The sequence below is a fragment of the Nestor notabilis genome, unplaced genomic scaffold, assembly GCF_000696875.1.
Source record: "Nestor notabilis isolate BGI_N333 unplaced genomic scaffold, ASM69687v1 scaffold2761, whole genome shotgun sequence".
Taxonomy (NCBI): Eukaryota; Metazoa; Chordata; class Aves; order Psittaciformes; family Psittacidae; genus Nestor; species Nestor notabilis.
In genome coordinates, this window is record NW_009913207.1 from 64322 (window position 1) to 75795 (window position 11474).

Consider the following 11474-nt stretch of genomic DNA (forward strand, 5'->3'; position numbering starts at 1 on the left):
TAACATGTCATAATGGCAGCAGCACAACAACATGGTTACCAACTTCTCTGGAGCCAGAGAACCTCCCAGCTGATGGGATCAACCACAAAAGCAAGCAGCACCCGCTGGCAGCTATGAATGAGGTGAACGTAGTTTGGGGTTGAGTTGAGTATGTGATAATGTGCGGTGTTTCCCTGTGGAGCCTGTTGAGCTTGGCAGTGGGTGCCTCTCTTCAGAGGCAAGCCCTGGGCTGCATGGTCCCAGCCCTAAGCAGGCTTGGCAGGAGGAAGAGAGCGATAACCACTCTAAGAGCAAAAGTCCAGCTGTTTAACAACTGAGCCCTTTGCTGCACTATGACAAGAGCACCCCTGCCCCAGGGTGGTGTTCGGAGCCTGCTGTGGCCGTCCATCCCACCACTGCTGGCCACCTCCACCCGTATTGCAACAGGAGCCCCAAACCCCTGGCCTGGAAGCTGACTTCCCCCTTCCCAGGGCATGCACAATGAAGTGCAAGGGATTTTAACCCCTTCAAAAGCTCGTCTTGCTTTTGGGTGTTTGTTATTGCAACAGCTGTAGAGTTTATCCATGCAGGTGTCCAGTGGACTGTTATGGGATTAGCCTCAATGGTGGGGCAACAACTGCAATGCAATTATTGTGCACTCTGAAAATGCATCCTCGTCTTTTAAGTGTCCAGCTTTTCGATGACATTTAACATACTGTTGGCAGTATATGTGTGATCTGTGTCTGGAGAGGCATAGTCAAAATGGGCACAGGCAAAATGCTGGGCTGTGAAGCCCTCTGTCATTAGAGTTCTGTTGAATTCGGTCACGTTGTTTGTCTGATTTCTGAATTTCCCAGGTTCCAAAGGACACCACAAATACACGCCGTTAGGAAAGGTGTTTATGTAAATATTTTCCTCAGACTCAAGCTGCGGTTTTTAGAGGCCCACACTTTGGTTCAGTGTTGGATTTGGAGAGGTGCTGCTCTGCTGATCTGCTGAGGAGAAGTGGTGATGAAGAGTGAGGATGGAACAACTGTAATCCCCAGTTCACTGACCACAGGCTGGCAAGCTGCACGCAGGGAGGCTGCTGTGTTCCTGCGGAGAGGTAACCTTTGTCTCAAAACAAGAAGCGAGAAAGCGCTTGTACCCGAGCCTCCGAGCTGTTTACGGGGCTCTGTGAGCTGCCTGTTTGATACCACTTGCTGGGCAACGTATCTTGCACAGCATCTTGATTTCAGGCTGTTTTCCCAATGTGGCAAATGAAAGGAGAAATAACTTGAAACAAACATTTCCTGTTCTGTGGTATTTAGCAGTGAAATTGTAAACCACAGAAGGGACCAGGCTTGATGTAAAGGTCTTTGAAGTCAGCAGAATTATTCCCACTGATTTCAGTGTGCTTTGGGTCAAGGCCACAGGAGGAAGAAAGCAAACGTTTTCTGCCCAATAAAGTATTATAACCATTGGCATTCAATGAACAATAAAATCTGACGTGTAAAATGGATTCCTTTAAATAAGGCATTCAGAAACTTACTTCATTTCCATCTGCTTCCTAATAATTTGTCACTAGTACACCAAAATGGAACACATTTATAGAACTCATAATCATATACTGAGAAGAAAACCACTTACTACTGTTGTTTGCTTCTTATCTTGCTTTCATTCCATTTTGTGTGCATTATATTTCTCACTAATGTAATGATGCTTATGCTGCTGGTTATGCTATCACAGGCTGTAGATTTCCAGTTGAATTAAACTTCACTGCCTTGATGGTGGTTGACAAATACATCAAAGTCATTATATTTCTGTACAATTTAATCTTTAAAACATCATAATGGGTTTTTGTGACCGAGAAGAAATATGTCAGACATACAGAATTTGGGGGGCAAAGGAGTGTTGTTCTAGAATTACCGAAGGGGGTGCCACTCCTATCACACAGTTGGCAGATGGGCTGCATGCGGCAGCTTCATGTGTAAAATCAGCAATAGGTTTGCCTGCAAATTTTGTCTCACACAATTATTAAACCCAAGAAAAGGAACCTATCTGCCAGCTGCCTCCTGCCCCAGGATGCTGTCCTTCTGAATCAGGAGAGCCGTCACCATGTCAAAAAGCTATACTCAAGTCTAACACATGACAGCAAGCCCGCCGGGGTCTATACGTGCCAGGGGCTTTTGGTATGCTACAGCAAAGCCTGAGTAGCTGCATTTGGCTGTGCAATAAACTAACACCATCTAGCCATGACCAGCCAGAGAGGAGATCCCAGCTGGGTGGTGAGCTGCAGAAGAAGGTGAGACTGTGTGGCCATGGCCGGGCTGTGCCATCTGCACATGAGACCAGTGAATCTACATCAGCTGGAAGGTACAGCAAGAGAGGTGGGGAGCTGGATTAAAGGCGATGCAGAAAGCTGAAGGCTACGGACTAGTGCCATTTTAAAGCCCTCTTCAGTGGTGGCAATGAGCAGCCACGGTGTGTGTTAGAGGTGTGAAGAAGTTTTTGATGAGGGCTTCCCGTTTCAGGGTACTTCCATGAAATCAACTTCCTCGACTTTCAACACCAGCTTTGGAAATATCTTCCCACTGTAGAAGCCAGTGCATCATTGGAGTTTAACATTGCTGTTCTAGGTTTTGAAGAGGAGAAACCAGAGCAGAGTTAGGAACTCTCCTACAATTTGTAAGAATCACTGTTTACATTCCTGGGAAAACCACAGAGCAAGGCAAATATAGCATAATTTATTAAAAAAAAAAAAAAGGTGTTGTTTTTGTTCTTTTTAAAAAGCATCTGAGATCGAAATCGTGGTACTATTTGTACTCATGTGCGGGTACTGCCAACCACAGTCCAAAAAGAGACCAGTGCAACTTGAGTTCACTCCTCAGAAAACCTCCTCCTTCTCCCCTCTATTTCTTCCCACAGCAGAGGCGCACTAATTTGGGTTGCATAAGTGCAGGAGGAAAACTCCTAACAAAGAATAAAGGGTCATGAAATAATTTCATTTTCTTTCAGAGGAGAATTGTGTGTCCTTCAGGCCGGGACACTGTGGTGGCTGCAGGCTGGAGAATCTTGTCATCACAAAGGCAGATTTTCTGAAAGGGAAGCTTACAGAAAACTGGGGTTTCCATGGGAGTTATCCCTGTGCTTTGTAAGGGCTTTAGAGCAATGAGAAAAGATGGCATATGAGAAAGCTCTCATATTTTTATAATATGTTAATGATTAACTGACTTCCTACATCTTTGTTAACTTAGTGGGAGAGTGACAAGGAACTGTGAGGTACCTATTTGGTAACGTAACAAGTCAGACAAATTTGCAGGGGCATTTTTTTCCACCTCCTTTCTGGAACTCGCTCCATGCAGCTGACACTGCTTCAAAGCCTCAGGCAACTCGCAGACCCACAGAAGTAAGTCTCCTTTTTTTTTTAATACGACATATTTTATGAAGTGCTGATAGAGAACAGATGGGGAGAGATTGAAATATTTATTTGTTTCCTATAAGGAATGTTTTCCCAACTGGGAACTGAAGAACTAAGTTTTCAAGCATTAAATCATAAGGATATTGCTAAGAAGAGACCTTCTTAATTACTGTGCTGTTGGGGTTGTTTTAGACTCCTTTTCTGCTGCAAGACTTAGACTGAACAAAGGATTTGGTTAGTAAACCATGTCCGGTGTAGACCAATAAAGCTGCATCTTGGCTATAAATCTTTACGAAAGCAGGATTTCAGTGTTAATTTCAAAATGAGTGCGGTGTCTGGCACGTCCAAGGCAAAAATATTTGCTTAAAGAATGAAAAAAAGAAAAGGAAATAAATTAATTCCTGCTTACATGGGCTGGGAAAAATAACTTTGTGCGTATTTAATGTAGGAAGAATTTATCATGAACTTTCTCTTCAAGGTATTCGTAAGTTGCAGTGAAATTCCTAAAGCAAAACTGCCTCTCAACAGGCAGACAGGCTGCAGGCAGGGAGGCTCACACCTCGCTCTTCTATTGTTATGTTTTGTAGCATATTGTGATGTAGCTGTGCTGTCACTTACAAAGAAACAAGTATTGTCTCCCATCCTTTCGGAAAGCTCTTCTTTCAACCACCCACCCAGTGTCTGCAAAGAAACTCTCATCATCAGGTTGCGGTGTGCAGGTTGCGTGCTCTCCAGGTCCCCCTCTGCGGGCAGTTCCATATGCACGCTCACACGGGCAGTGCTTGTTCCCCCTCAATGGGTGCCCGTGCAGCACATCCAGGCAGATGCTCTGGGTGCTTTGGGTGTTCTTCATTTCTCACACAGGCACCAGGCAGCATCAGTTCCTTTTCTTTTGGCTGGGAGGTGGCTCTTGCTAGGGAACATCTCATGAGGGGCCTGTATTTAGTGCCCTCATCTTCCCGCTCATGAGCGAGCTCTCTGGGACCTGGATGCGGTTGCCTTAGTCACACTTCTGACCCCTTAGTGTTGTTTTCTCTGTACCAGACACCAGGACTGGCGAGCTTTGGGGCTTCCTTCCCTCTGCTTTCTGGAGCTCATGCATATGAACTGATGCATTTAAGAAGTCTTGCTGGTGATTGTGCAGTTGGGGGCACTCTCTTATGCCCCTCACAAGACGGACATCAGCTCCTGGCACAGGCCCTCACCCCATGAGGGAGTTTGAGACCCAGTAACCTGAAGAGCCCAATTATGTTTAAATGCACTAATTAAGAAAGCATGCTAACTGTTTTCCCTGCATTTACCTGCAGCTTTTACAAATCTTTCTTTCAGGAGCTTAAGGCAGGTTGAGTTTTAGAAAGCAGATCTGAAACCCAGCTGATGCGTACGGACTGCTGAATGGAAGTAAAATTGCTTTTCAGAGGACCAAGTATTAATTCCAGGAGTGAAATGCATTTGGTGCCATTTAGGTTTCTCTGCTCTGAGAACTGGTATCACAGCCCCAGCCTTTTGTCACTAGCAATTACTGGAAGTAAAAGAAGCGCTGACAAAATTTCAAGCACAGCTCCATTTCTGTTTGCTGCTGAGAACACGAGGAGGGGGGACTGTGGCCACAAAGAACAGGCTCTTATCTCTCCAACCACAGCATTTCTTTTTAGTCTTTCTAAAGGTAAGCCTCATGCACAGATGACCCCAAAAACCCTCTGTGAAACACTTGGCATTTGGGAGAGCAGCTTGCTCCATTTTTTCTCCTAGAAGCAAGCTTGCAGTTGTAGGAAAGTCAACACAGCTCCTGGGCATCCTCATCTGTTTCTTGTAGCTAAGAGGGGAAAAATCCTGTTTCATTCTGTCCCAAGAATACAAGCAGTGGCTCAACACACTTTCTATAAACAGACTACTCACTGTGCAGTGCTTGATTTAAATAAAAATAAACAGTAAATACAAAAGGATCCTTGACGTTTCTGTATTTGGCTGAATTCACTAGCATGTATCATCTTTTACCATTAGCTTCTCTCTTCTCTCTCAAATTTCCATCGCATGCTGGCAAGTTTACAGGTTGCTTTTACTCAGGTAGGGTGTTTAGTTAAAAATACATCCATGAAGGGAAGGAAATGAAAGACGTATTAGGAGATAAAATGATAGCAAGGGACTATCGGGTGAGAAGCTTATAGAAGTAGCTCTCCTTTTTTAGCTCTCATTTCTGGACTTTCCAAAGGCTGTCCCCAGAAGCTGCTGGAATGCTTGTGGATTGGACTGAATCAATTTTAAATGAAAATGATGAAATCGTGGGGCACTGAGATAGAACTATAGCCACTACTTGACTTGCTTCTTTGGGTGAAAAGTGTTTTCAGTCGTGCTTTTTGATCCACTGGCATACACACCGCATAGGCCTAGCTCGTTCCTCCTGGCAAGATTGCCTTTGCAGGCTACCTCCATTCCGTGGCATAGCTGGCATGCAAACATTGGATGCTGAAAACTGAGTGAGCTTCCAAATCAAGAGCCACATGCCAGCAACACCAACTAATTATCCAGAAGACCTCCTGTAGCTGGCTGAATTCATGCTGAGTTCGTTTGCCTTAGGAAATTCCATAGAGTGATCGTGTTATATCATTGTATTATTCAAAGCACATAGGTAATCTTACTATACTAATCAAATTAGTTAAAAATACTTATATGATTACTAAAGCATGAAACCAACCAACAGATTATGCCAATACTGTCTGTGTTAGCACAGACTGCCATATGATCTGGACTTTGAGCTGTATTTTATCCAATATAGCTTGAAACATGCAGGGACTGAAGTGTCACATTTTTCTCTCAGAAGGCTGGAAAGGGCATTTGCTCAGGGACCAAAAGGTTTCATTAAAGAAAATTATTTCTTCGCTTTTTTATGTGAATGACAAGTTAGTGGGGGATCCAGGTCTTCCTTTCCGAAGGGGATGCCTCTGTCTTTGAAACCGACAGGAAGGGCCTGCTGGTGTTGGAGCTGAGTTCATCTCGCATGGGGGGAGGCTTCGGCAGCGTCTCGCCTTTTTCTCTTTCCCATCCCCTTCCCTCTCACAGCCAGGGAGCCGTCGGGATGGGTGAAATCCTGGAGGGAGACGCCCTCTGCAGCTCATTCCCGGTTTTACTTGGCATCTGCCAGAGAAAAGTCTCCCCCCCGACTTGGATGTGTTTGCGCAGCGGAGTCCTGGAAAATAAACGTGTCTCTTTGCATTTAGGGGGAAACGAGCTCCCCCGGTGCTCTTTGCCCGCTGGCAGGCGGTCACATGGCGTGACCTGGGCTGGTGCTCCGGCTGGGTCGCAGCAGTGGGATGCCCTCGTCCCATGGGATGCCCGATGCTGCAACCTCCAGCGATGCCCAGGTTTATGTCAGAAGCTTGAAACTAAGTATGTTGTTATCCAATGCCTTCCCTTAAAATCAATTGTTTTTGGCAAGCAATATGTATCTGGTCTCATTTGATGTAAAACCTACTGTGTGTTTATTAATATTCATAATGATAGAGACTGGAATGAGTACTAGATCTTTGTTTTAATTTTGACATGTTTTCATATGATAAGCAAATTCCTGTAACTATTTCACCTTGACATTTTGTTCTTTATGTTCTTGCTGAATCTTAACACCAAGAGGTCCTAAGTACAGGCTTCTAATTTTCCAAAAGAGGCAGGTATGAGAATTGTAATTCTACTTCATCATCGGCCTCAAAGGTATTTCTTTGTCACCTTGATTTTGCTCTTGATTTGTCAGTGATTCCAGGTTAGATCAAGCAAGTTACAGGGGTCAGGGTATGGAGATATGAGCCAAAATGAATCGTTTCCTACATTAGCAATGTTTTGTGTCTAGACATTTGGTACCTCATCTAAAGCCCATCTTTGTTAGCCGGTTACTCACCAGCGTTTTCAGAATTTTTGTGTAAGCCTTGAATTCGTTCATCCTGTGCATTTGCTGCTTCTGTGGATTTTGTGAATCCCACAGGAAAAAAGAATTTTCCTATTATTTAGTTTTATAATTCAATTCTAGACATCACGCGAAGTAGCTTAGCACATGAAGCTTTGATAGAGGGCTCAGTAATCATAGATGCAATCTGTGAGCAGACAGGTGAGTAAATTCAGTCTCTGAAGATGTACACTGATGCCATTCTCTTAGCAGCTCTCAATGACACGGATTGGCTGGCTTGCCTATCTTTTATGACCTTGATAGCAGCAAGTTGTTTAAACAACTACTTATGATGTATACAAAAAGTGTTACAGAAATACGGGCTCTGCACAAAATGGTACTTCAATATGATTGAGACTTGGCCTCTGTGTGCACAACTGATCAAACATAAGCAAAAGGAGACAGTGCAGACCTCCTTTGGTCACTCTCTCTCCTGTCTATCATCTTTCCATCACTAGATGTGTACAAAAACAACGCTGTTTTGAGGTGGAACAGAAAGAAAACCATTCTTAATGCCCTGGTGGGGCTACTAACTTGCTGTGTGGCTGGTTAACTGTTAAATTAGACAGAGGGGGTATAATCACTTTGTAAATAATGTAGCAGATCAAGAAAGCATTTATAAACTGGTTTCTGTTTAAGTAGATAAAACACAGGAGGCTATTCCAGAGCAATTTCCTTCATGCGGGAAAATGCCCTGTGGGGCCACTAACGTGCTGTGTGGCTGGTTAACTGTTAATTAGACAGAGGGGGTATAATCACTTTGTAAATAATGTAGCAGATCGAGAAAGCATTTATAAACTGGTTTCTGTTTAAGTAGATAAAACACAGGAGGCTATTCCAGAGCAATTTCCTTCATGCGGGAAAGGATTAAATGTACATTTGCAATAATGAAGATTAATATGTCCCACAGGAAATCAGTCCTTTCGGAGATACACAGATGAAGTGGGAGGCCAAAATGATAGAACTGCAGATGTTGCTGAGTTTGGCTTGCATTAAAAACCACCCCATCCCATCATCTTGTCAGTGGCATCAGCTCCAGGACTGAAGTAAGTATACGGTAGGCACTGGTATGAGATGATGGACAGTGTTTGCTTAAGGCTACATTGTTAAAAAGATATTTTTTAGTTAAGATTTCCACAGATGGATTTTTGCAATTAGGTTGTACCACCAACTGATTCTGTCAGCTTAAGTAAATAGAAAAGTTACTGCTTTAGTAACAACACATAGTTGCAGATCTACCTTCTTATTAGAGTGCGCAGTATTTATCCAGTCTTGAATTCAATGAAACCAGGAATTAAAAGTATTTTAGATAGCTCATAAAATAAAAAGACCCCTAGAACCTTTCAGATCTACATGATAAATTCAAGGCCACATCTTCTCTGATTCCTATAGTTGTTCAGAAGGTTGTACGAAAGACGTGGGAGATCATCAGATTATTTTTATTAAATTAGAATAAACACCTAATTTGCACTTAGAATGTACAAAACAAAACCCCTAACAAACAAACAAACAAACTAAATTCTGTTACTAAGCTAAATGACTAAAATCTTTTCCACTGCAGTGCTAGGATGATTTGAACTGGAGAAGTTGCACAGGTTATGAATGAGTGTGATTTGCAAAGGGGAAACACTAAAGAAATCTTGGTTAAAGTTTGAGAGTGAGAAAGCAATGGCAGCACAGCCAGGCTCCAGCCCCTCCGCAGAGCATTGTATTTCTGATTAATCCAAGTGTTCTTGCTAACATAGTCATGGTTAAATAATCTAAAAATGGCCAAAGTATTAGATTCTGTGGCCTGGATTTGCTCTTGTCTCTGAACTACGGTGTTTTGTGACCAAGGCTGGTCACAGCAGCTCTCAGACAGGGCAGCACAAAAGCAAAAGTCTGTTCAGGTTGGGCTGCTGCACTGAAAACACAGCTGCCAGGAGAGAGAAGCATGAAGCACGAAGCATGGCTCCTGTGGCTGATCTGAAGGATCTCTTGCACAGCCAGGATCCTGAAGATTTTGTCAGATTTACTTTCTACTAGCCAGTAATCTGATTATAAATAATGCGTATGAAGATCTTTGAACATAATGGTTAATTACCAAGGAAGCAAATAGCTTGGAAAAAGATGTGAATTTTCCTGTTGTGGATGTAAAAAGGAGATTGTAATGGGAGCTAATCAGAGACCCATTCTTCTCCTTGTGATACAATGACATATTCTGAATAAAACCTAGATGTTATTTGTCCACGACATTAAACTTCAACCACCTATTACAGCTGGGGAAAGATGAGTACCATCCTCCCTCTGTACACACATTCACTCCTGCTTTTTCTTTTTCACTATTAGGTTCACCTATTCACCCAAATAACAATTGCCTTTGTAATCTTATACTGTTTCTTTCCAGTGCCTCTCTCACTTCACATGGCAATTGTGTCTGCGACAGAGCAGAAGACCTCAGGAGGATGAGCTCCCTGGTCAGCAGCTCGCACCTCCAGCTCGCCGCCTTTGCTCTTGGTACGGTAGGCTGGATCCTATGCACAGTTTCAATGGGAACTGTGGAATGGAGAGTGTGGCACGTGGCCAACACCACCATCATCTCCTCCGGCATTGCCTGGGTGGGGATTTGGAAAGTCTGCTTCATCAGTTACTTTCAGGTCTCACCTGGCTATAAAGAACAGTTCTGCCATAAATTCAGTGGCTATGACTCCTCCATCCCCGCCGAAATCTACGCCGCTCAGGGGCTCCTGTTGATCGCCATGTTCATGGGCTTGCTGGGACTGACTGCCACAATCTTTGCTCTGAGGAATGTTTATATGGGAATACCTCACAAAGCTCTTATTACCCGTTTCTTCCTGGTGGGTGGCTGCTTCTACATATTTGCTGGTCTATGCGTCCTGATTCCCGTGAGCTGGAATTTCTATTCTGTAACACACAACCAGAGCATTGCTTTTCCTCCTTCTTACTACATGCCCTCCAGCCCAGTGGCACAGGAAGCCGGTGCCGCCATTCCTGTCGGGATTGTAGCTGTCATCCTCCTGCTGCTAAGTGGGATTTTTTCTCTCTTGTACAGATTTCCGGTGACCACAAACACTATCACAAAATGCTGACAGGATAAATCCCCTCCAAGCTGTCTCAGAACAAGAGCATAGTCGAGAGATAAGGATGGCAGCACAAGGGGCTTTATAATCAAAGCACTGCAGAATTTGATTTTTGTCTATAGTAGCCACAGTATTTTGTATATGAACCAGCTGAATTACTCATCTTTGAGATGACTGCCGTTGAACAACACCTGTGGTTAAGTTTTACCAGTTGTCCTCTTTTTTATGTACAAATGTTATTGATTAATTTATTTTTCGTGCAAGGTATTCACCGTGCTCAAAGAGTTGACTCTGAACTGACTGTCCTATTAGAAAAATGTGAAAAATACATTAAATGTGAACTTGTTTCCTTGTTGGTACTAAGCTATTTTGTCCATTATTTAATTACTTCTGTAGCTAAGTATGTTTTGTGACACATCAAGACTTTTAATACCAATGATATGAGTGTCACCATGGTTGTGTCAGAGTCTTCCCTGAATTGTCTTATGAAGGTGTTGCTAGTTTCTCCTCTTCCTTGAGGGCACATAAAGAGACAAGTCTTTAATGCTTCTATTTTTCTTTCAAGCTATTTGCATCTTATGTTGCAACATGTTTGCCTGTGGGCAAGGTGAGCTTAGTTCCTCACTTAGGTCGAGCCAAAAAGTCTGCAAGTGTTTGCTTCTTCATCAGACACTTCACCAAATCCAAAGGTATTGCAAAAGACGGAAACAACTTCTACAAGTTATTACAAAACTGCCAGTAAAATCAGTGCTCTCAGTAACCAGGAATATTCAGTACAACTTTCAGGGTACGATTCATCTGATGGAGACATCTGTACCAAAACTGGTCACTTCAGGTTCTGTTTATCGTCAATTTAGAGACAAAGACAGTCTTTTTTCCAAAACAGATGCCTAGAATAGCTGGGAGATGACATGCTCCCTAAAAACCTGTTTCTCTTAACCTACTGTAATGCCTGTAAACAACTACAGTTGCTAACTCTGGTGTACACAAGCAAACTTTGCCTAAGCTAGATAAAGCTCAGTGAAATTAATCTGTCACTTAAGTGGCATTTCATATGCCAGTGCCATTAAAAAATAAACAA

The 11474-nt window shown here is 43.1% G+C and overlaps 1 protein-coding gene across 1 annotated transcript; it reads left to right on the forward strand.

Annotated features, from left to right (window-relative positions):
• Positions 1–9757: 9757 nt before the first annotated feature.
• Positions 9758–10402, forward strand: LOC104412374 (claudin-3). The gene has a single exon (XM_010023083.1). It carries the CDS (start codon positions 9758–9760, stop codon positions 10400–10402), a length of 645 nt encoding a protein of 214 aa, XP_010021385.1.
• The last annotated feature ends 1072 nt before the right edge of the window (positions 10403–11474 follow it).